General features: G+C 44.7%; 3 protein-coding genes across 21 annotated transcripts; 1 reads left to right on the top strand and 2 right to left on the bottom strand.

Moving 5' to 3' along the window:
• Nucleotides 1–51: 51 nt before the first annotated feature.
• Nucleotides 52–3,448, top strand: LOC6530067 (arylsulfatase B). 3 transcript variants are annotated; one of them, XM_002090977.4, is made up of 7 exons: nt 52–435; nt 1,372–1,494; nt 1,562–1,721; nt 1,777–1,864; nt 1,917–2,308; nt 2,419–3,163; nt 3,228–3,448. In XM_002090977.4, the coding sequence occupies exons 2-7, from the start codon at nt 1,387–1,389 to the stop codon at nt 3,427–3,429; spliced, it is 1,695 nt and encodes a 564-aa protein (XP_002091013.2). In that variant the 5' UTR covers nt 52–435; nt 1,372–1,386; the 3' UTR covers nt 3,430–3,448. The 3 variants fall into 3 exon arrangements, with proteins under 3 accessions (XP_002091013.2, XP_039228580.1, XP_039228579.1); XM_039372646.2 differs by having other exon boundaries at nt 60–108; XM_039372645.2 differs by lacking the exon at nt 52–435 and having other exon boundaries at nt 1,186–1,494.
• Nucleotides 3,449–3,970: 522 nt separating this feature from the next.
• On the bottom strand, nt 3,971–14,212 carry LOC6530066 (plasma membrane ascorbate-dependent reductase CYBRD1). 5 transcript variants are annotated; one of them, XM_002090976.3, is made up of 6 exons: nt 13,849–14,212; nt 11,794–11,949; nt 5,011–5,234; nt 4,721–4,943; nt 4,496–4,660; nt 3,971–4,356 (listed from the first exon to the last, which is right to left on the bottom strand). In XM_002090976.3, the coding sequence occupies exons 2-6, from the start codon at nt 11,910–11,912 to the stop codon at nt 4,215–4,217; spliced, it is 873 nt and encodes a 290-aa protein (XP_002091012.1). In that variant the 5' UTR covers nt 11,913–11,949; nt 13,849–14,212; the 3' UTR covers nt 3,971–4,214. The 5 variants fall into 5 exon arrangements, with proteins under 5 accessions (XP_002091012.1, XP_015052578.1, XP_015052579.1 ...); XM_015197092.2 differs by lacking the exons at nt 11,794–11,949; nt 13,849–14,212 and adding exons at nt 8,881–9,144; nt 9,588–9,686; XM_015197093.2 differs by lacking the exons at nt 11,794–11,949; nt 13,849–14,212 and adding exons at nt 5,298–5,355; nt 5,409–5,826.
• A 519-nt stretch (nt 14,213–14,731) lies between these two features.
• Nucleotides 14,732–23,751, bottom strand: LOC6530065 (glutaminase liver isoform, mitochondrial). 13 transcript variants are annotated; one of them, XM_039372643.2, is made up of 8 exons: nt 23,655–23,737; nt 23,364–23,548; nt 20,072–20,178; nt 17,847–17,876; nt 17,045–17,284; nt 16,602–16,975; nt 15,517–16,547; nt 14,732–15,357 (listed from the first exon to the last, which is right to left on the bottom strand). In XM_039372643.2, the coding sequence occupies exons 3-8, from the start codon at nt 20,152–20,154 to the stop codon at nt 15,184–15,186; spliced, it is 1,932 nt and encodes a 643-aa protein (XP_039228577.1). In that variant the 5' UTR covers nt 20,155–20,178; nt 23,364–23,548; nt 23,655–23,737; the 3' UTR covers nt 14,732–15,183. The 13 variants fall into 13 exon arrangements, with proteins under 13 accessions (XP_039228577.1, XP_002091011.1, XP_039228576.1 ...); XM_002090975.4 differs by having other exon boundaries at nt 23,364–23,751; XM_039372642.2 differs by lacking the exons at nt 23,364–23,548; nt 23,655–23,737 and adding an exon at nt 23,121–23,240.
• Nucleotides 23,752–24,050: the final 299 nt, after the last annotated feature.

Raw genomic sequence — 24,050 nt, 5'->3', positions numbered from 1 at the left:
TACGCGGCTCTGGGTCCGCTGTTTGGGAACTTTTTCAGTCTGACTTGGCGCGTGAATTAAAACGGTTGGCGGTAGGTGTGCGCTTAGTGCCAAATAAATAACTGCAAAGTGAGATTCTCTGTGAACATAAATTATTTACAAATACTGCAGAGCATTTACGCATATATCGGTGTATATATTGAAGTTAATTGACAAATAATAAAATTGAGAAATAAAATCGATGCCAAAACTCATGCATAACAAACCTTAACAAGTTAATGTGTTAAGTAAGCATTGCCTGCGGTTTGTTTGTCCGTTTAATTAATTCCAAAATCGAGTAAAGTAAATAAGCGTTCGAGTGCTAAAGAGCGTGAACTTTACTAATCGCCACAAAAATATTACAATCGCCAGTTGAGTGATTTTGCATAAACGAACTTCTTTGGAATCTCATAACGGGTTAGTGACCTATGACAAACAATAGAATTGTTTGTTCAACAAAGGGATTTCTGCATAGAAATGTGAGAGATCACATTGTGGCCAACATTTTGGGGCTTCAAATAACAGAACACATAAATCTGGTCAATATATAACCTTTTGAAAATGCATAATATAGATTTTAATGCTGAACAGAAAATAATATCTAGTTGATTTAAAGTGAAAAGTGCTGCAAACTAAGTAACATTAGTTATTGTTAGTCTACCGAAACTTATTTTACCTACCGGAACTTAAATAACTTTAAACAGTTTCTGAGCTAAACAAAAAGTGATATTAATGTTTAAACTTTTAAGTGTGTACATAGTTCGTTAGTGTTTGTCAGTGATCAGTTATAATTAATTCATATATATTTTATTTATGTTGGTCATGTCATAAGAGCATTCGCAGTGCGATCTGCCCAGAAAAAGTTTCCGAATCTAATTTGGTTTTTTAATTTGAGCTTTCCGATTGCCGAGTGGTACTTGTTGACCCATTAACGGTGCAAACAGCGACAAACTCAATTTACATGTTAATTAGGTGCCACATGGAATCGCTCTGAACAATGGCCAAATGAGTAAACTCGTTTCCCATTCCGCACGTTCTTAGGGGTATCCCTGTGAATAATGAATCGCAACTGCGAATCAACTCATTCGGCGCAGGTGAAGAGCAATCCACTCATATTGAGGTCGCATTGAGTGCAATTGCTGATTCAGTTCCATTTGCACAGGCAAATGAATTCCATCATAGATGACGATCAATGCCACTCAACGCTATTCAAATCGGTGGAAGATCAATCAATTGGCTTCGGCTCGTTCTCGTAATCAGTGTCACTGAGCTTCTCTGCAATACATCAATTAGTTAACTAATTGTTTTTTATGGTGTGGTTTTAAGTGTCGACTATAAATCACAATCTTCTAGTTTTCCAGGTGCACAATGTGGTTTTTATGGCTGATCTGTCTGCTGCTGCCAACCTTGATCTCAGGTGAGGAGGAAATACGTCCTGCGCAGCCCAACATTATATTTATTTTGGCTGACGATCTGGTGAGTTATATGGCTTACTTTGAATTTAATATTGTTTCTTATAGTTTTAATATTTTTGCTATTTTAGGGCTTCAACGATGTGGGTTTCCATGGCTCGGCGGAGATTCCCACGCCCAACATAGATGCTTTGGCCTACTCTGGTATCATTCTGAATCGTTACTATGTGGCACCTATCTGTACTCCATCCAGATCTGCACTTATGACTGGCAAATATCCTATACACACAGGTGTGTTGGAGTCATCCTTTTCTTTTTCTTGTAATTATTAGTGTCACTTTTGTAGGAATGCAACATACAGTTCTTTATGCCGCCGAACCAAGAGGTTTGCCCTTGGAGGAGAAAATACTTCCCCAGTATCTGAATGAGTTGGGGTAGGTCAGTGTGATATAACCCCGACTCTATGACAACAATCTCCATTTGCAGTTACACCTCCCACATAGCTGGCAAGTGGCATTTGGGCCATTGGAAGCTGAAGTACACTCCACTGCATCGCGGCTTTAGTAGCCACGTGGGATTCTGGTCGGGTCACCAGGACTACAACGATCACACCGCCGTGGAGAACAACCAGTGGGGTCTGGATATGCGCAATGGCACGCAAGTGGCCTATGACCTGCATGGCCACTACACCACGGACGTGATAACCGATCACTCGGTCAAGGTGATTGCCAGCCATAATGCCACCAAGGGTCCCCTCTTCCTCTACGTTGCCCATGCAGCCTGCCACTCGAGTAATCCGTACAATCCGCTGCCAGTTCCGGACAACGATGTGCTCAAGATGTCGCACATTCCGCACTACAAACGCCGAAAATTTGCAGGTAAGAGTTGCTTTCAGAAAAATACCCATGCTGTACTACTGACAGGTGCAATTTGTATTTTAAGAATTTCAAACCTTATCACTTATGTATGTATGCTATAACCTTATCAGCTATGGTTTCCAAAATGGACGACTCTGTGGGCCAAATCGTGGATCAGCTGCGCAAGTCGAACATGCTGGAGAACTCGATCATCATCTTCTCCTCGGATAATGGAGGTCCAGCCCAAGGATTCAACCTCAACTTCGCCTCCAACTATCCCCTGAAGGGCGTCAAGAATACCCTGTGGGAGGGCGGAGTCAGAGCGGCGGGTCTCATGTGGTCACCTCTGCTCAAGAAAAGCCAGCGGGTGTCCAACCAGACCATGCACATCATCGACTGGCTGCCCACGCTCCTGGAGGCAGCAGGTGGTCCACCAGCCGTGGCTAATCTCAACCAGCAAATCGATGGCCAGAGCATTTGGCGGGCATTGGTTCAAGACAAGGCGTCCCCACGCCTGAATGTGCTCCATAATATCGATGATATATGGGGCAGCGCAGCTCTCAGCGTTGGGGATTGGAAGTTAGTCAAGGGCACCAACTACCGGGGAAGTTGGGATGGTTGGTATGGTCCGGCCGGGGAGAGAGATCCCCGCCAGTACGACTGGCAACTGGTGGCCAAGAGCAGGGTGGGCAAAGCGCTGGATGCTCTCAAGATGCTTCCAAGTCGGGCGGATCAGCAGAGAATACGAGCAGCTGCCACGGTGACTTGTCCGGCACAATCCTCCCAAGGAACCAGTTGCTTGGCCACCGCCTTCTCTGCTCCGTGCCTGTTCCACATTCGCGATGATCCCTGCGAGCAGTACAATCTGGCCAAGCAGTAAGTTCTAAAATCTGTGAAGTTTATTTTGCAGTGTTTTACATTCTTTTTAAACACATTTAAGATATCCCGAAGTGGTAAACGCATTGATGACGGAGCTCGAGCGATTCAATGCCACCGCTGTGCCGCCCTCAAATAAGCCCGCAGATCCTCGAGCCGATCCCAGATTCTGGAACTACACGTGGACGAACTTTGGGGACTATCAAAATACTCGTAATGATCTTGATACACTCAGTGGGGATATTACTTTGGCCAAGACTGTGTAGAATAAAGATATGATATGAATTGGTATAGAAGATCTTAACAGTACGGAAGTGGGAATATAATCTCAGGAATGTAGGTTGCATGCAGAAAGGAATTCTTACCTTTAGATATTTAGATATAAAAACTGCGTAAACCAAATTGGTTATTATGAGACCCTTAGACAGGGCAAAAGTATTTATTTGTTTGTAAAATTGGTTTACAGCTTAGGTTGCTTAGCGCATTATGAAAATACAAATACTTGCACGATTACAAAAAACATCAAATGCGACAGTTTTGATTTCGAGTGCGTACATTCAATGCGTTACGTGGTACGATCATACACTAGTTACATGGGCTTATATATCAAAATTCTACTATAGTACCAAAAAACTGGCTAATCTAGCTTGCGAGTGCCTGGATGCATCAGTAAGTTCGGCTGAACACTTTTCAATTTTGATTAGATTTGCTTGCTTGCTTGGTCGGCTCTTCTGCTGAGATTCCTAATCCTACACACCTACTGAGAGATTGAAAGTGGGCAAAGGTTTTGATTAGAGCCATATGGAGTAGTCTAAGTGTATGAAGTGGGTTTAATTTGGCATATAAAAGGTTACAAAGGGTTCGGATAGAGTTGCAGAAGCGTGGTCTCTGTGCGCTAAGCCTGGCGAACGGACACCGCTGGTCCGTTTCCCCAAGTCCAGTCCAAGTCGCCGAGGTCCGGGATCCTCGGGTACACCTGCTGCGACTCGCTTCCCCTCCTGGCCGTGGACCAAATCCGGCGGCGGAGTCTCCGACGAGCCGGACGGCCCGTCTAAATGCGCTCCGTGACGTAGACCTTGGCCGAGGCGGGCGCATTGGAGCGCCGCACCGCGAAGGTCACGATGATGCCGATGGTAACGAGGGTGACGCCGATGGCGCTGGTGATGTAGTGCTCCACCAGCTTGTTCTCGCTGCTGTAAAGATATTAAAAACATTAACCACTTTTGGCTAAAAGTATGCTTAATACTATGCAGAACTTAAGTAATTGCTTTGCATTCAACTACAGTTGTGCTATCCATGATCTATCCAGGGGGATTAGCAAACTTTTCTTACCTCACGCCCACCTCGTTGACGGTTTCGCGCTCCTTCTCGATCAGTCCCGTAACGGATGAGGCAATGGCCAGCCAGAAGTTGGCCAGTCCCAAGCTGGCGTGGATGGGCACCATGGCCGAGCGGCAGCTGTAGGTCTTGTTCTCACAGCACAGCATCACCAGAAAGCTGTCGAAAAAGAGTGATTAATATGCCGGATTAGGACATCGAGATGGCACCGAGACCCACCTGAAGAAGCCGATCACAAACTGGAGCACAAACATGCCCATTGTCACGAAGCCCAGCCACGAGTGGAGGCTGTAGAAGTTGACCTTTTGCAACGCGTCGTGGGAAGCGAAGACGGATATGAAACCCAGGGCGATGCACGGAATGGCCACGGCGTGGAAGAACATGTGGATCAGCTTCACATAGATGTGCTTCACGCAGCGGCACAGCCGGTAGATCAAGATGGCTAATGGGGCGAGGGCATATCATATAAGATTAAGATGGGTACAGCTAAGCAATTGGGAGGGTCTTACAAAATCCGGATAGCGTGATGAAGCCAGCGATCATCAGGATGGGATGCAGATTGAACTGCTGCTTGGGACTCTCCGACCAGGCGAAGCCATCGCGGTAGAACATCACCCAGAAGAGGGTCAGCACCAGAACGCCCACCAGCAGGATCGTGGACAGGATGACGATCAGCAAGTACTCGCACCAGGAGCAGCAGTTCCAGGCGTTGTCTGGATCCTCCTCATAGCGCCTGTAACGAGATTGGAGCACAGGGAAATCCATGAAAGCACATGATGCAGCATTGAACAATTACTTTTTAATTCGAGTCTTCATAAAGTTGGGTCGATGAAGGAACAGGCGGTTCAGTTCATCTATAAAGGGTCCGTCAATGGGTTTCATGCTTAGATGTAATCGTATTTGATACCTTAACCAGTACTCTCTTATACTTTAGGGACAACCCATAGATTTTGATTTCTAAGAACAGTGCTAGTCCAACTACAATGTGGGGTATGTAGGCTTCCCCTCATTAAACACAATTTATGATGGTTCCGGGGCTGCCTTGGAATTATGGAGATTCTGCCAGAGATTCTCAAGAGATTACGCTAATTGTGGGTTGAATGTGCTGCTAATCGGCCTAATTGATGGACAACAGACGGATGGATGGATCAAGTGGCATTACTGTGGGCTTAAGAGAAATCGCAATTATCTCATTTGCCTAGCAAATATCCAATTTTTCCTTATGCGTGGATTAAAGATTGCTCCACTTGTCCGGGAATTTTCGGTTTCTTTGGTGTGAATGTGCTCCCCGTGTAGATGTTTTGGATTAAAGTTTAGTTGTTGGCATGATTTTGACAGCTGGGGAAAGGGTAATGGAGTCAAGAGTGTATTGTTTCCACCCAATTGCGGCCTGTCTGTCGTATTAATTTCATCACTTGTCGTGCGATCGTATGACATACAGTTTCGATGGTCGATGCTGGGCGCAATGATCTCACCCAGCCGAATGGTACAGAGATACGGAGCATCGTCATCGGATTCATCAGCACCATCAGCATAGTGCAGTGGGAGAAGTCCCAGAAAAACACAATGGGCAGCCAAACCGAAGCCATCTGTTGATCTTTCGAAAGCTGACGGCCTGCAGACAAACTGGAGTAGAAACATTGTGCACTCGGCGCAATTAGACGCATTGCTGGCCGCCAACCAAGCGCCTAATCATCGCCAAGTGCAGCTCCTTGGCTTCCATTTGAGATTCCGAAATGCATTGGCGCAACAACGTATCGAATGTAAACAAAGCGATTATTTAAATTAATAGTGCGAGCCCCCTGTTGTGATAATGAAAGCAAAAGCGAATCGAATTACCAGCCATCGCTCTCGCTTTCACGACACTTGCATCACTGCAATGTGAAGATAATGCCATGGGGTGCCGCCGATGCTGCTCCAATTTACATTTACATGCGACACTAGCCGCGAAGTGCAACTGCAACGGACATGCCGCATCGGACACGGCGGAGCGAGATCGGTGTGGCAAAAGATCGGAACACTGGGAAAAAATGCGGAGACGCCACAGGGATTTATATGAAATATATACGATAATTTAAGCTAAATCTAATAGGTATTGTGTGATGCAAAAGCTTACAATTTAATTGTCTAAGATGCGATTAGTCAATTCGAGATCTAGGTATAAAAGGATATCTATTTACATATGTTTTTATAAGATCTTTACTGATCAGATACTATACAAAACCAATTCAAGGGATTACATTCAAATAGCTAATCAATATTATTTCACCCATCAAGATCAATGATTGTTATAATTTTTTATATTCTGATTGCATCGATATAGTTTTAATCGAAGATGAGAAATTCGTTTTGTTCATTGGCAAATGCCTTTAAATAAATGTGCCTTTAAAATAGATTAATGGCGATCATTGATCACGTTTCTTGCTGTGCACCCGATGGCGGTGTCAATGAACGAGTGTCTGCCACAAGTTGCACTCCTCCGCCGCCGTGGACGTGAGTGTGGATGTCGATGTGCTGCAGCTGCGTCTGGGTTTGGGTTTGGGAATGGGAATGGGTATGGGTATGGACTTGGGATTGGTAGTGCGGTTGGGGCAGGCATTTAGCTATCAACAAATTGCAGGGGGGTGGGGTTGGGGGCAGCTTTAGCTGCAGTGGCTGTTTTGGTTTAACACACATTTCACTTGCCGCAGATTGTTGGAAAACAAGCCCACGGCAGTGTGTGCGGTGTGTCTGTAAATGTATCTGTATCTTTAGCTGCACATTTGTATCTCTTTCACTTTTCATTTGCTCGCTGCGCTGAGAAATTTTCGCTAAAAGCTTTTCGTTTTATGGAAAACCCGTTTCTTGGCCGCCACCTGTTTCATGCATTCGAATCTGAACCTGAACCTCAGTTTCAGCCTCACTCTGAGCCAGACTCTTTGAGCCGGGTTTTTGGCCTAGGTGCAGCTACTCATGGCTAATGGGTCATTGTGGATGAAAGGCTATTGACTCGGCGGTGGCACCCACTGCAAATGGGAGGCGAGTAAGCAGAGAAAGCGCATCAACTTTGCAGCGTAATCTGGCAGTTCCTACAGTCATTTAACAAATGCAAATTATTGCATGATTTGTGCAAATATAAGCCGAGAAAGCCTCGACGATTGATTTAATGATTATTTATGACTTATCATACAGTTCCAATTTACATTTATTTTTTTAAATGCAAATAGTAGGATAAGCCTAAATCTAAAACCTTATAGCCTGATGTCTGCATTTTAGGGATTTAAATGTTAAATATATATGACCAAGAACTTCAAAATCTATGTATTACCAGTTAAGATTAAGATTAACCATTGCTTTGGCTACTATCTGAGATATGCAAATTTGATTTGCTTTCTGCGAGCATCAAGTTTAAAATAATATTATATTTTACAGATATAATGTGTTTAACCAAGTCTAAGCCTTTTACATTTCTTATCTGCAGATAAGCGAACTCTCCTCGTGGAACTACAGTGGGATGAGTTAGGAACCTGCTTATCTCGGTCATGTGATGGAGATTATGATGACCATGACAGCGGGATGTCCAACTGAGAGTGGATCTAGAAAAAGGTGTACTAATCAGATGATAGGGAAACCAGAACTTCAACGAAGGCCTCTATAAAACCAGGCTAATTATGCCTATAACTTGAGTTACTTGTGTAGTACCTAAAGTGGAGCAATGCTACCGCTAGATGGATGAAAACATGGAAACCCTAGTGGCAGTGGAATGGTAGCAGGAAGCCAGGGCACAATTCAATTAAAGAAACCATCAGATGTAACAAGTAACGAGCTGACGCGGAATGCACAATTAAAAGTCTGCGGATCGAGGCAAATTAAAGCATTTGCTGTCGCACGCATGGCTGAAAATCACTCGAACACTGCAACACACTTCTGGGTATCCTGCGGGTTGATTATGACGAAGTACGAGTACGGCATACTGCGGCATATATACTGGTCTGATCCCAAGCGATCCGATGCGATTCGAAGTGGCGGGGGGCTACTGTACAATGCCTGGCATTTGTTTAGAGACGACGTCGATGTCGCGGCTTGTTTAATTGAAGCGATCTCTGAAGGGAGTGCGGGTACGATCCAATAATCCGAAGCGAACCCCAGACATCCAGACATACATACGTATGTAGGTTTGAAATTGTATCTTGCAGATACAATCGAATTCGCGCTACACAACAACCTGACACTATCACTTAACATGTGTACCCCCTGTGCTCGATCGAAGTACTTTTCCTCCACAAGCAGCAGTTGTTTAAATTAAATAAATACACTCGAGAACAGCACGCAATTTGCTTATACTAGGTCTAAAGTCTGGCCCTGGGGGGTGGTTTTCTTGGTTCGATTTTGGGACTTACGATGTTGTCGTTCCTCCACGCGGCATTTTGGCCAAGTGGCAATCTCGCATTTAGCCAAGTGTTGCTATTTGGGCCGAAATTTGTTGGGTTTTTCGCTTCGCTCGCCTGTGACAGCCACCCACTTCACCTAGAATCGTTGCGTGGTGCGTCACGGATCGGCTTTATATACTTTAGTTGTATATATACAATATATCTGGGATGGCCCAACTAAAGGTCGTTTATATATGCGTTTTCCGCGTAATTGGGCTTCTCTGTGTATCGGTTCTGTAAAATGCCACAATCGAGAGACAATTGAGCACCAAAGTTTGGCTATGGGAACTCTAATCGCTAATCGCTAATAGAACCTTTCCAGCTTGAATACAGATGCTAATCGATCTGAATGCGTTAATTTGTCAATCACAAGGAGCCGAAAGGCGATCCCAAAACAGTGACGGATTCGGTTCGTTATCTATTCAAGTGGCCGCAGGTTCACAACGAATTTAATCAAGCTGGGATTTGATAGATGCAAATTTAGATTCTCGGCTAACAACGCGAAAAAGTACTTCTTAGTCAAAGAAAGTGGCCGATCGTGTAAAAGGCACCCGAAAATGTAGAAAAGTAGCACACAAGTTGAGCATAAACAAAGCACTTTAAATGAAAAAGTGTTTTTTGGTAAATTTCTCTATGCTTTTGTTTATATAGCTCCTTTTGTTAACAGCCGCACTAACACAAACAACCGCACGAAAATCCTCTATTAAATTCACTCAATTTTACTATCAAATGAAGTGTAACGACGATCAGATCGCGGCGATCAGCTAGAGGCAACTGAAAATTTATTTCAATTTTCTGCTCGAAGCTTTCTGGAGCTAAAAAAATACATGACTTTTAGATCGATTATAGGCGATAGTTTAGCGGAGACATCAACTGATCTCCAGCTTTGAAGCAGTTGACAGAACCTTTTGTGTGGATCAGCAAGGAAGTAAACCACTGAAGAATCAACATCGCCGAGACATCAACCGAGCATTTCAGCAGGGAAACAAACCAGGCCCAGAAATTTGAATTCAAAGATGTGTGTTAATTATTTAGCTTACGTTTTTTGATTAGCGTTATTTATGGCTTGGTTTCTTTCCGACTCGACCTTGTATTGCGCAATCTATGGTCTACTTGATCTCTTGAGATTAGGGGTAAATAAAGTTAAGATAAAAGATAGACCAGTTCGTCAGCTGACTGGAAACTGTTGGGAGAAATAAGTGGCACTGTGATAAGGAAAAGGTTTCCATCTTAAAGTGAAATAGACTAAAATATACGTAAGATGACGGAAATAGTCTGCTAACTACACACTAACTTCACTCGGAAACTAATTAGTGGGACACCTGTTTGTCAACAATACTTCGTGACTATAAATAAATGAGTAAATAGGAGTATCAATCAAAACACCTGCCAGCAGCAGCCTGAATCAATCAAATATTTATGGAAGCGGGGCTTCCACTAATTTCCCAGCGAAGTACTGGGTCAGCAATTGCTGGTAGAGCGGGTTAGTGGGAAACCACCTACACACTCATCTACCTGATGTCCCATACCCACTTCTGTTTTCCCGTAAGGACAACAAACACACCCTGGGACTTTGGGTGATTATTCCGGCTCCTTGGAGCCCATAAGCCAAGTGGGTATTGTGCGGGCAACGCGCCCAAAAGTTACTGGAAATCAAATGAAAATGAAATGAAAACGAGGCGGCGAAAAGGTTGAGTCCCCGGGAAAAGAAGGAAAAATACCAGTAATTACTTGAAGCTTACCGAGCTTCGTGCCAGAAATTGGACAAGGACATGGCCAAAGGACGTGGGAGAATGGTGGATTCCGGGGCGGAATGTTTACGGCCAAGTTACTATGTGAGTTGGGCGCACGCGATCAACTGTTGAATTTGTGGGCCTGTACGGGTTACAGGAAGGATGTGTCCCGGCTTTTTGTGTGATTTGCAACGAGGTCGCATTAAAATAAAATTTACGACTTTCAAAGATACGTGAATTAGGAAATTGGCGCGTAAAAATAACCTCGACCTCCTCCTCGTCCTCCTCCTCCTTTTTGTGAAAGGGTGTGTAGGCGTCGACATTCGCCGTTCTCCGTCATTGTTAATTAGTCTTTGGGGCAATTCCTGACGTGCCCGGGCACTATTTCATGTAAATATTACACATACGCCGCGTGGTGCCATTAAAATCGATTAAAGCCAGCGTACGAATGCCCGGGTGTCTAAGTCGTCTCCTGTTTTCCATATCGCTCATCCCAAGTTAGAGCTTCCAACTGGCAGATGAGCATCGCACCGGAGAAGATGGGCAAGGCCAATTGCCGGCTAGACAAGAGCTGCAAATTGGCCTCCGGGGAAATTGGTCTCCATGTTCTTCGAGTTTGCCATGCATAAGTGACACAATTTACTTAAATATTGATAAACAAATGTGTTGGGGAATCTGTTGACTAAATTGTGTTGATTAGCTGGGAATGGGGGATTGATTGGACGAGCGGTAGACTTTTTGGAGAGAAGCCGTTTTAAAAGACTTTTCAAATGTAACCGAGAAAAGAGAAATTTTCATATGAAAAATGTAAAATTAAATAAAGTATGTTAATATGTAGAAATACAATGGCTTTAGCCTTGAAGAATCGATCCTAATATCCGTAAACATGCATTTCAATGTTGATTTTAAATCTGGCTTATTTATTAATATTCTTTCCTTGAACTGTGGTAACATTTAACATAACCTAGTTACCTAAGAAGATTATAAGCAGTGTAAGTGTTTTAAATTTTACTTAAGAACATAGATTTCTGGCAGTCTTTGGCCGTGCATTGTAAACTTAGTTCTATATAAGAGCTGGTTAAATATTTAAAGCAACCGAGTTTGCACTCATTTACGGTCTATTTTTGGTCTTTGGGTAATCTGAACTCACTTTTCATCTGGCGGTGGGGGCATGTCGATGCCATTGGGTGTTCCGGGGGGCGACTTCTCGCTGACCCTGTCCATGGCCTCCTCCATCGGCGGGAGGGGACTCACCGAGTTCGTGTCCATGTGAAAGCAATCAATTTTGATGCCTCTGCTCCGCCGACTGCATTGCGAGAAGAAAAACATTTATGAGGCTCGGCATTTAAATGTGGCACTTTAATAGAGAGAACAACAGTGCAGCAGCAGGATTTCGATTCAGATTCGGATTCCACATCCGCAACTCTGCATAATAATAGGGGGTGTAGGTCTCATCTGCTGATGAATGGCGGCGCCGCTACATGTCTGCATATATAGTTCTGTACAATAAATGGGCCTTTCGAATGGGGGAAAGCAAACATAATAAGCGGGGAAGCCGCTTTTTATGGCGGGAAGTCGGAATGGCTTTTGGCATTTATTTTTGGCGACTCCACAAGGTGGCAAAAGTGCAGCGTCAACTGAAGTCCAGGGCATTGCACTTGGCTCGCTCTCTGTTTGTTTTTTTTTTCTTGCGGATTTCACGTACTTCTGCAGCCGCCTCTGCCATGTGTGAAATTGGCTCATCACACGTCCGAATGCGTTCTGCAGAGAGCGCCAATTTCCGATTCGTGTCGCCCGTCAAGTCGAAGATACTCCGGATACTCTGGATACTCTGGATACTTCAGATACTCATACTCCTACTTGGAATTGTGTGTGGGCTCCGTTCGGCGCCCTTTTCCTGCTTTCCCACCAATCAATTATTATCGGACGTTCTAGTTCTTGGGGGTTCGTTGAACCCGCTGCAGAGACACTTGATGGACACATCAATGCCTGGCATTTGCTGATGCCGAAGCCAACTTCCTTTGCCAACCAGCCAACCAGTCAACCGGCAACCACAGTCCGCCCCTCCGTTCCGAAATTCCTGCGAATCGTTTGCATAGCCTGTCCATAGCACTGTCCCTATCCACGTATACACATGTGTCCAGTTCCCACGGAACTGGACGGTGGGGATCGGGGATTGACAACACTCCCTCCGCCTGGATTAAGCTGATTATACAGGTCCCAACTTAAGGGTATTATTAGTAAATGAGAGAGAGGCATGTTCGTATTGTGGGTGCATTCAGTTCGGTTTTGATTCGAATCACTAAAGTCTCTCGCCCTCAGTCATTTGATTTACTCTGTTGGGGAACAAAGTAGAGTTCTTTTGGGAAGCACGGAAAATGAAAATTATTAAAGCTGTTTACTTTAATTAATAATCTGAAGACCAGTATAAACTATGTAACACCCATGCAGAAAATGTATTTCTGTTTCAATTTGTAACCATTTATAATGAGCATATGTTGGACTCATTAATTTTAAATAAATAAAAAATATTTCCTCGTTATATTTCATTTCATTTCTGCATTCTATAAAATTCAATTATAGCTTTGTGTGATTTGCTCCTTAATTAATAAACGCGTATTAGGTTGCTCTGCTAAAGCTTTGGTAACCTCCTAAGAACTTGTCCCCAAATTAATAATAAAGAATTTCTATTAGATCTAAGATCTCGTTGTTTCCAGGGGGCAGAGGCAGACCCACTTCCCAATCCCCAATCGCTTTGGGCTACTTTCTGGAGAGGAAGCTGGACATTATGCAATCCCACAGCTGCTGACGCTGCCCATATCTGCGCCAAATGAAGCAAACAAACAAAGCGAGCGGCCAAAAATCCACTCACAAAAGAAGGGCTCCAAATGTTTCGAGGCCCGGATATGCAGCGACTTGTGCAGAGAGATTGTCAATGGGGGGAAATGCAGAAATCGGTTTTTAGGAGGCGGAATGGGTTGGGATGGAGGCTGTGCCATGCCCAGTCTTCCCACAATAGACATCCTTTTGTGGCGGGGACTTAATAATCCGATTTGGGTCTGGCGAAATCTGTGTTTTATGCACTCTTATATGAGAAGCCAGCTAGGCAGCTAGCAAAGCGGAAACGGAAACGAAGACGAAAACGATGCTCCTGTTGTTCTTGCCACTCTCGATTTACTGTCTTTACGGGAAAATGTGAACCTACCCCAAGTTCGTGTGGCGTGCGGCGTGCGGCGATGTGTGCGATGCGGTGTGGTGTCAAAAACCCTTTTCAATGAAAACTTAATTACTCTATTATGCACAAAACTCTCCGCCAATGGTGTATATGCTTAATTGGATTTGTGGCCGCTTCAACGAGCTGGAATTTAACAATTTTCCCCAATTAATTCATCTGCCCGAACGCGAACGGAGTGCATCCCTCCTCCGGCGGAGATGATGGTGCGGCGCAAGCTGCTGCAAGGGAGCTGACGGATGATGGAAACTCCAACTCCGCAAACAAACCGGCGCGGAACACACACGCTCTCTGAGTCAATCACACCCACGTCCGAACTCCACGAATGCTGCGAACGAACTGAAACTTGCGGCACTGGGAAAGCCAACCGATGACATGCCATAATGGTGCCATAAACTAGCTTCGTGTCTCGTGTCTTCGTGTAAAATACGCTCGGCTGTCAAAGTTTATGGCACATACTTGTAGAGTGGAGCGAGTTATGTACATGAAATGTAGAATAAATTGATGGCTTGATGTTTGAATTTTTGATGATTTCGAAACTCCTGAGGATGGTGATTAATCGATGTATCAGCTCCGATTTTCCAGGATTATTTAAAAATGACTAAAGTGCAAAGCACAAGCCAAGCCAACCTTACAAAACTACAAACTTTAGTCAGTCTGTGCCCCTCAAGAAAAGGAAAGATTCACAATGTAAGGTTCATATTTTTCAGATTTGATGGGATTTAAAAAGTATAATTACCATTGTTTATTAGAAATATGTAAGTAAACATCTTTCATTACAACTTTTAAGTGTTGGTTTGAACCGTATTTAACCATAAAACCGCGAAAGACCCATTAAGTAACGATATGCCATATATTTGTGTATTCTCAGCTAAACATGTATATATTCAATCAATCAGGTATATCTTAACAGACATATTTGGATCTGCTTAAAAAGGATTATCAATACACATTCAAAAGCATACAAATATCAATTGACAAGTACGAATGCAATACATTTGCGCGGGTCACAGACCCAAGTTGTGTGGGTTTGTTGGATATCCGTTAGGATTATTGTCATTGTCTCGTAGGATTACATGGAATTTTTGTGGCTAACTAAGCACTACCAAGTACAAGTACAAATGCCGCAGGACCACGACTTGCACGTGGGATGACTACTACAAATTATATAGGACTAACCGGCCAGCGTGAACTGATGGCATTTCGGGTACTCTTAACTTTAATCTAATACATCATATATAAACTAATAGGTTGTGCGAATAATTTAGTCAGAGAGATTCTGCTGGGATCCTGGATCTCTGTGTGCGCCTATAGTCCCGGCTTGGTTTTATCATCGATGCTGCTTCCGACGCTCGCCGTACTGCCCGCTTCCGATGGCACCGGGCTGGACCGCCCGGATCCTGCCCTGGATCCGGATTCCACGGGGGTGGGAATGGGACTGGTGGTCGGACTGGTCTCCAAATCGCTTGTGCTGCAGATTTCCTGGAAGGCGAGATTGGAATTCAGCTTTAAGTTGTCATTTGGCTTGTTTGCATTTTGCCCCAAGAGGTTTCCCGTCTTTAAACTTGACCCTGGACTTGAGCATGGACTTGAACTTGGACTTGACCCTGGACTTGAACATAGACTTGAACATGAACTGACCTCATCCGCTTGTGTCTTGCTGGTCACCGCCTCGGGGTTGCACTCCTCGTTGGACAGATCGGCCTTCTCGGCCCAGGAGCGCAGGAACTCCACCACGTGACTGTGGCCAAAGTTCTCGGCCTCATCCACGGGCAGATTGCCCCAACGATCCTTGGGATTGTGGGGTACATGACACTGCTCCAGCAGGAACTTCACGCACTCCAAGTGTCCCTCGGAGGCAGCCAAATGGAGGGCAGTGCGACCATCGTAGTCGGCCAGGGTGATGTCCATTCCGGAGAGTCGATGACGGCGCAAGGCCGTAACATCTCCGCTGGCAGCTGAAAAGAGCAGATTGACGATGGACAGACCCTTTGTCTCGTAGCGGTGCTTCCTTGGATCCTTTTTGTTGGACAGATGCTTCAGGTTGTCGTAGCGATGGAAATTGAACATGGAGACCAGCTCCTCACAAAACTGTAGTCCTCTCACTGTGTTGCCCAAGTGGTCCAAGGGCGGGGACCAGGCGAAGATGCCCATTACGTTGGGGATGACCAGCATCATGCCGCCACTAACTCCGGACTTGGCTGGCAGACCCACCTTGAAGGCGAACTGCCCGGAGTAGTCGTACGTGCCGCAGGAGTGCATGATCGAGAGCACATCCCGGATGACCTCCGGCCGGAAGACCTTCTCCTCGGTGGTGGGACAGATGCCCCCGTTGGCCAAACTGGCGGCGATCACGGACATTGCCTCGCAGTTGGTCTCCATGGAGCAGCACTGGAAGTAGAAGTCCATCACCTCCTTAAGATTGGTGCGCTTGGGGAAGCACTTATTCTCCCGCATGTAGAAGCCCAGCGCGTAGTTCCGATCGGCGGCCTCACGTTCGGACAGGAATACGGCGTTGTTGAAGCCGATGTACTCTCCGCCGGACAGGCGCTTGAACCAGGACATGGTGTAGTCGAAGATCTCAGCGGAGGTCATGTCCGGCTTCACCAAGGCGTTCATCAGGGAGCAGGTAAGGATGGCACCAGCGTTGATCATCGGATTGTGCGGTTTTTCTGAGGAGACACAATTGTATAATTGGAATAGTAATTAGTTTGTTTCCCACTTACTGTTCTGATCCAGGACGAGCTCGTTGAAGTTCCTGCCACTCGGCTCCTGGCCCACATACGAGTGCACCACCTTGGGGCCCAGCTTCTCCAGGGCAATGGCGTAGGTCAGTGGCTTGCTGCAACTCTGGAGTGTGAAGGGCACATCCACATCGCCGATGGAGAAGCGCTGTCCATCAATGGTGCAGATGCTCAGGCCCCACGAATCGGGATTATAGCGAGCCAGCTGCGGAATGTAGTCGGCCAACTTGCCCAGTGTGTTGGTCTTGCAGCGGTTGTAGATGTCCTCGATGTCCTTGACGAAGCTCGTAAAGTCGGGGATCACGAACTGCTGCCTGAAGGCCTTGGCAATCAGCACAATATTGGGGGCCACCACACTGAATCGTAGGTCAAGGATTACAATCAGAGCTCTAGGATTGGCTAGGATGGCTAAGGCAATAACTTACGCCTTGAAGGTCTCCCGATTGAGATGCTGCGTTTCCGCCGAAGAGCCCGTCTCGTAGTTATTCAGCTTGTGCACCTTCTTCAAGTTTTCCATTAGCTCGCGCACTCTTGGATCATTCCTGCGTATGCCGGTGGTCTTTAGCCCGGCCAGGAACTTGCCCATCGAGATGAGGCCCGTCTCCTCGCTGGCGAACATGTCGAATAGCACATCCTCCGCATTTCGTTGCTCCTGCTCGCGATGGCTGTGAATGGGAATACGACCAGTTGGTAGAGGCAAATTAGCGAAATAGTTTCGAAGCCGCAGAAAAGCAATTGGGTTTAGGGCACCTGCTAATTGAGCGGCGATCCCCGAATGAATTTTAGCATGCGTGTGTGGAAAAGCAAGGCAAAAATCACAAATCATACTGCTACTGCTACTGCTAAGGGTGTACAGGTGTAGGGGGGGAACTTTAAAGGGGGTTTGTCTTTAGCCAACTGGCGCTGAAGTCATGGTGCTAATTGGCTCACAGACATCTAATGCAGCGCGGCCAAAAAAAAACTGCACAGATCCAGTTGGACGTCTCTAATTTTAGATCTTCCTTCATGGTTGGCCGATTTGATTATATTTGATTAATTGGGACTTTTTTCGGAACTGTCAATTGGAAATCATTTCGCGCAGACTACAATCAACTCCAATTTAGTTGAGATGGGCTTGATTAAGAGATCGTTGGGTTTATGGTGTGCTATGGGCATGGCAACTGATTCAAATGCAAAATTCTACTGGGGAGTGTACAAAAAAGCAGAACAGTTCAATCGATTACTCACGGCCGCATCGAATAGTGGCGTCTCTGAGTGCTAAAAGAGTGATAAACAGGATGAGCAGAGGGCAATTGTTAGTTAGATTTCCATATTTTGGCCATAAATGAGCGTGTAATGAGCGTCAATCAACGCAATTTTCGTTTTGGCATAGCTATATGGTTATATACTTATATAGGGGGTGTGTCGTATAGATATGAGGTGTGTAATGTGCACAGTCTATTTTTACGACCCACTTGAATGGTGGATACTACATATTGTCCCTGTCCCTGTCCCTGATTGTCTGTTTTTGGGCTGCACTTCCCGGCACTATTTTTACCTGATTATCGCGGAAATAGTACGCACTATGGTGCCGCGACGATTCTGCAGCGAGATGCCTTCGATAATCTCCTCAATGATGGCCGCCGTCTCCGTGGTCTCCTGCTCCTTGCCTCGCCTGTAGTTCTCCTCCCGCTCCTTGGTCTCCCCATCCTCGCTCTGGCGCTTCAGCGTCTCCATTTCAGTTGGTTGCACCATCACGGCGTATACGTGATATTCGAGGCTTTGGCTGATTTATATTTGATTTATATACTAGATTTCGAACTCGGATCGCCTTGACTTGAGCGCTGAGCTGTTGCAAGTTTAATGGGAACAACAGTAAGCGCGCTGGCATTTTATACATTAGCGAAAAGTGTGATTTTTGCTGCTCCCAGCGAACGGAGCACTTAGATAGCCACACGGATAGACGACCGGAGATCGGAGAGCGGCTGGCGGTGAGCAGAGTACGGGCCACGGAGAGCAGCGCAGGGCCGGAATGTGCTAATTTCTAAATCATGTTATTGCCAATAAAATAAATTAATTAACTCCTTTTTCTCTATACACAAAGCGGGCACGAGCACACACAACCGCGGAGCAGATATGGCTGGATTTATAGCATTATAATGGCACTGGCCATTGTCTGGCACTCTATGGAACTATGGAGCAGACATTCACATGGGCACCACTCCAAAACCACTCCGATAAGGAGGAGAACGTCACGCGGCGGAACCCCGTTTCTTTGATTCCGAATCGGGTTCCGATAAGGGGGTGGGCGCGTCTCTGGATGATTCACAATTACCTGATATACTTCGTTATCACCTTGATGAACGTCTCCTTCTGGCTTTTGGTGCACAGTCCGGCGACCATTTCGGCTATGATGCCGGCATCTATGAGATCCGCATCATCCTGCACCCGTTCCTTGCCCTCTTCGGTGCCGGAAAGGGGTTCCGTGGCCGGAATCTCCGCCTTCTCCTCCACCTCCTTGGCGGCATTCTGCTTGACCAGCTCTATCAGCTCCTCGCCCGTCATGGACTTTAGATCGTCAACGATCTTCTGCCTGATGCTGTCCTTAAACTGGGCCGCCTCCTCGGCGGTGTAGCCGTCGAGTGGGAGTGGCGCCTTCTCGGTGGCGTACTGCAGCAGGTTCCAACTACGATCGCCCATCATTCCGATAAGGTACTAGGTATATCCCGCTCTTTCACTGTGCAAACTTGCGGCCCGTCACCGCCAAAATGAGACGAGTCCGCGAACGGCCAATGGTTTTATAGTTCGCCAACATCATACATCAAAGCCAATACATATGTATATAAATCATTCAGCAGACCCAAAAAGAGCGAGCGAATTCGATTTTTATCTTCGTTTAATAAACGTATGTTAATTTATTTTATGCGATTGAGATTGCCGGCAATTAGCGTGTGCTATCGGGGTAGATACCTCCCACTGGGAGCACCCAGCCCCATAATATCCCTGCTCCTACTTGAAACAAAAGGGGAGCTCGCAAATGTTTACCCCAAAAAGTGCCATCAAAATATTTTTGTGATTTCTTTGGACTTTGCCAGAGATTGTTAATTGTGTGTGTCAACGTTTTCGGTTGTTGTTTTCAAAACAATATTTTCCGAACTAAGAATAGCATCGCAAAATGCAGCGGTTCTAAAAATGGATCATTGGTACTTGAAATGCAGCCTGGCAGCAGATGAGCTGTTGACCCACTTGGTTACAGCCACGTGGGAAATAGTGGGCAAGAAGCAGCCACAGCCACAGACGAGAAAGGTGCAAATGAGTGGACAAATATTTTGCAATCCCAATTGGAAGATTGAACGATTGAATGCAGTTGTGCAAGTGCTGTGCTCTGGATTGTTTTGCGGTTTACTTGTGGTATGTAATATTGACAGTGAAAATGAGTGGGGTTAGGATTCAGTTGTTGATCATGTACTCACAGCTTGGCATTATCCTCTTTGGTCTTTGGCGTGGAACTGGTATCGTAGAAGGACAACTTTCGATTGGCAAACACCAAGTTCATAAGCGGTGGAGCGCGCAGTTTTTTCTGAAATGAACAAAATATTCGTTGTGTATTACAGCTGTTGTTTGGATCGGAAATTCTCTGTTCGTATCACGTTTTCCCAGTTATGTCAAAACTGGGAACTTTATGGCACGTACTAGCATATTTTCAAGGTATATCCAATGTATACCGCAACTGAATCGAAGTGCAAATAATGGACATATGCCATTTACGAGCAGCTTTTATAGAAAGAAGTTGGTTGGCCTATTCAAACATTTATGAGATCCCCGAAAATCGGAAACACTTTTGGAGCTTACAAGGATGGAAATAGCTATCATACTCCTTTGGTTCGGTGCTCTTAAGTATTTCCCTTATATCTGCAATGCCAACCTTGCACATTATTGATTTGGAATACATATTTGCCTTAGCCTACTAATTTCTCTCTGAGCTGTTCTATTTGCGTTAATGGGGAAACTGTAATCATTCATTAGTGCAACTGAATACTTCCTGTCCTGCCGTCGATCCTAAGTACCATTGGATTGGATTACCTAACCGCATGACATCAGCGGACCAGATGCCTCGGTGCCTTTCTTCCTTTCCTTTCAAACTCAATTTCCTTGACTCAGTCTAATTGATTGAAAATATTCCACCAACTTGTTATACTTCTCGTTACTTCTTATTTGCCTTGGAGTCTTGTGGAGATAAACAGCTTCAATTGTTTGCACGTGCCCAAATCGCTGCCATAAATTGGCTTCTTGTTCCCAGAAAAGGCTTGATCTTAGCCTTCAAAATCTGAAATTTCATTGTTAGGCGTTTTTCGCACTCGCTGGTTATTTGCATATTATTAAACACTTTTTCAGCGAAAGAAAGTCATGTGCCGCATATCTCGCTCAATAACAACAGCACCATGAAGATAAAAAGAATATAATATCGGGCAAACAAGTTCCGTTCAAGGGGCCTGTCACATTAGCGTGGGACTTTGGCACCTTTCTAATTTGGATCCCCAAAGCTGACGGAACATTGACGCACACTTCTCGCGGAAATGCGGATTATATTTATCAGAGAAACGTATTCAGGGAATTTCAGAAACCCATCTTGTGCCCCATAAAATCAATTTTGTTATGCAATTTCTCAAAGCTTTCGATTAAGTCGATGTGTTATGAAATGCAGCAATTTATTTATACAAATTCCCTTTAGTTTTCTACGCAGTTCGGGTTGCAATAAATGTAACATGGTTACAATAAAAAAACGCAAGTTTAGAACTCATTTTAACGAGTAATAACTACTGTATAACGATCTTCTGAATATAATTTACTCTTGTAGGTGGTAGTTCCCTAACACTACTGTCACTTATAAGACCATAAACTTTTAAGGGAAACTGGAGGCCTTTAACAATATTTAAATAAAACAGGGCTTGACTTAATGAGGCTTATGAAAGAGCCTTATCGCAGTTATAAAATATATTTCTTATTTTATCGCTCTCAATTACTCCTTATGGGTTATTTTCCAGAAATAAATATGTGAGATCTAGAAATTTCCATATTTCTGTTCACAACGAAATACCTTACAGAATTTAAATAAAATTCGCACATGTCATGAACTCCACTCATGAATATCCACTCAGCGAATATCAATTTGTTTGTTTAAGAACAATCTAACTCTCTTATTCTCCACTCCACTACTTTTCTCTAGCGACCATGTGGGACTGGGGAGTGAAGGGGCTTGGTTTTTGTGTTCTTGTGTTGTGGCAGCTAAATATTAATAATACGCGCGGTATGCTAAATATTTATGAATGTGTGCGTGTGTGTGTGCTTTTTCATTTCTCCCATGGCAACAAAAGCAGCGCAAACAATTTCGAATAGTGATGGACTTTTGCCAAATCTTCGCCAGCTTTACTCCAATCCATAATTGTTTCCGCTTGAATTCCACCTCCGACTTTATTTGTTCATAAATATGTGTTTTGTGTTGCCATGTTCACGTTTACACTATTTATTTTCGGTTGACAGTTTCGCGTGACTTTAACACTGCAAGATTCTGTGAATCACATACACAGCAAAAAATGTCTTAGTTATGCACAAAGAAATTTTAAATAAATTATACTGCGTTTTACAGAGTAGGTTATATATAGGATTTAGATATAAATGAGATTTTTCATATAAAGTGGAATGTTTATGTCGTGTTTTTGCCCCTTGTGTGGGATAAGATTGTAACATGCCACCGATAAGAAAGTGTCTAATTTTAACCAGCTTCTTTGACAAAGTACAATTGGTTTTAAAATAGAACAGACTAGTTATCCCTATCAAAGTTACATAAATTATCATTTCAGGTTGATAAGATTTTAGTTCCATTGAATAAGATTAAGACTCTTTTGCCGGAAATAAACCATATATCTATCTAACGCAGGTGGGAACATGAAACTCATACATAACACGGCTTTTTCTGAGTGTATTCGAATACAAATTCTTGCGATTGGCGCCGTTGTTTCACGAGCCAAAGATTATTAAATAAGCTGACTTATAACCATCTCGGTTCCCATTTCCAATCTCGCAATCATTGTTTCAATGTCTCGGTCGGCGTCTCGCCGTCGTCTGATTTTTTGACACTATAATAAACAAAATTATAAACTTGTTGACGGCGGGCACTGCGAAGTGGGAGTTCCACATGTCACATGTGGCATTTGGGAATTTGGGGATTAAGGATGAGTGTGTCAGTTGATTTGCACCTGATTAGCACCTAGCCCCCGAAATTTGTCATGATAATTTCACAATTAGTTCGCCCGGTAGTCTAGTCGCCGCAATCACAGATGCGATAAGATAAACTCAATTATCTTTCCTATTTTTTGGGGGGAGAGACAGGACAGTGGGTGTGTTATCTGGATATTGCGTCAGTCACGCTGCGCCTTTCATTTATCTAATTAAACTAATGCCCGGCGTCTTCACTTAAAACTCCGGCGTTGTCAGGCTGGAAAGAAAGTCATACGCTCTTACGTGCCCAAAATCACTTCCAGGCCAGAGTCCATATCTTTGGTCTTTGTTTAAGTTTCGAGATCTATTTTTGGAAACTGTTTGGCTTTTCGGCGAGTATTTGCGCATCTGTGCGGATTATGCGTTCGCTTTTGTGGGGTAACTCATGAAAAATCAATAGTCGGTCGAAATTTAGGCCCAAATCATGTTCCTAGTCAGCTGTTTTTCGGCTCATCTCCCCGGTTTGAAACGCTCCGCGAAACTTACCTCATTGATTATTTTCTGCTGCAGCTGTTTGCCCGTGTGTCCGAACCTGAGGCGCTTCAAGAGATCCGTCTCCTGGTCAAATTCCTCGACGGGCTCGGCGGCGGACGCCTTGGCGCGCTGATGGACCAGCACCTGTGCCTGGGTCGTCAGAAGACGAAGGTTTCGACCGGCTAGCGTGGGAACACCTTTAAGCATTATCACAATCACTGACTTGTCTAATTGGTTGCCCTAATGACGATTAGGATCTTGGATTACGGCTGCCTAACAGGGGGTACTCCTTAATGCTCGTACTTGATGTCTTGTCTTGCGGGCGCTGCGTTCACGTTCACGTTTAAGTTGCGTATCCGCTCCGTTGTCTGCACATGCGTTCTCTTTTACCAATCGCTGGGTACTAAACTGCCGAAAGCAGAAAGCTCATAATCAGCTCAACGCTGCCGCAAAAACGTTGGCGGCAGAAAAGGCAGCGACGATTACTTCTTGGGTCGTGAGTAAACATAAATGGCAAACCTCTCTCTCTTTCTCTTGCCGCGGGGCAGAGTTCCAAGGGGGGGGGAGAAAAAACTGTGGTAGTATTCTCCCAAAAGAGAGGCTGATGACGTTGCTGGGGGCCCGTCTAGGCCAGTGACGTCATTAGCACAACTGTGCAAATGAATTTGCTACACTGGGAATAAAGCACTTGACCTTATT

This window comes from Drosophila yakuba, chromosome 2R, assembly GCF_016746365.2.
Source record: "Drosophila yakuba strain Tai18E2 chromosome 2R, Prin_Dyak_Tai18E2_2.1, whole genome shotgun sequence".
In the NCBI taxonomy this organism is placed as follows: domain Eukaryota; kingdom Metazoa; phylum Arthropoda; class Insecta; order Diptera; family Drosophilidae; genus Drosophila; species Drosophila yakuba.
This window is presented reverse-complemented; position numbering and strand designations above follow the sequence as displayed.

Excerpts from the sequence above, each read along its gene's own strand:
- LOC6530067 (XM_002090977.4), top strand. The coding sequence starts at position 1,387 with ATGTGGTTTTTATGGCTGATCTGTCTGCTGCTGCCAACCTTGATCTCA. Across the intron at positions 1,495-1,561 it reads TTATTTTGGCTGACGATCTG|GGCTTCAACGATGTGGGTTT; the intron begins GTGAGTTATATG and ends TTGCTATTTTAG. Across the intron at positions 3,164-3,227 it reads CAGTACAATCTGGCCAAGCA|ATATCCCGAAGTGGTAAACG; the intron begins GTAAGTTCTAAA and ends AACACATTTAAG.
- LOC6530066 (XM_002090976.3), bottom strand. The coding sequence starts at position 11,912 with ATGGACACGAACTCGGTGAGTCCCCTCCCGCCGATGGAGGAGGCCATG. Across the intron at positions 5,235-11,793 it reads CCCCCACCGCCAGATGAAAA|GCGCTATGAGGAGGATCCAG; the intron begins GTGAGTTCAGAT and ends ATCTCGTTACAG. Across the intron at positions 4,944-5,010 it reads CATCACGCTATCCGGATTTT|CCATCTTGATCTACCGGCTG; the intron begins GTAAGACCCTCC and ends TCGCCCCATTAG.
- LOC6530065 (XM_039372637.2), bottom strand. The coding sequence starts at position 23,558 with ATGCTTAAAGGTGTTCCCACGCTAGCCGGTCGAAACCTTCGTCTTCTG. Across the intron at positions 17,285-20,071 it reads AAAGAGGATAATGCCAAGCT|CCATCGCGAGCAGGAGCAAC; the intron begins GTGAGTACATGA and ends TCCCATTCACAG. Across the intron at positions 16,976-17,044 it reads AATCGGGAGACCTTCAAGGC|TGTGGTGGCCCCCAATATTG; the intron begins GTAAGTTATTGC and ends CCTACGATTCAG.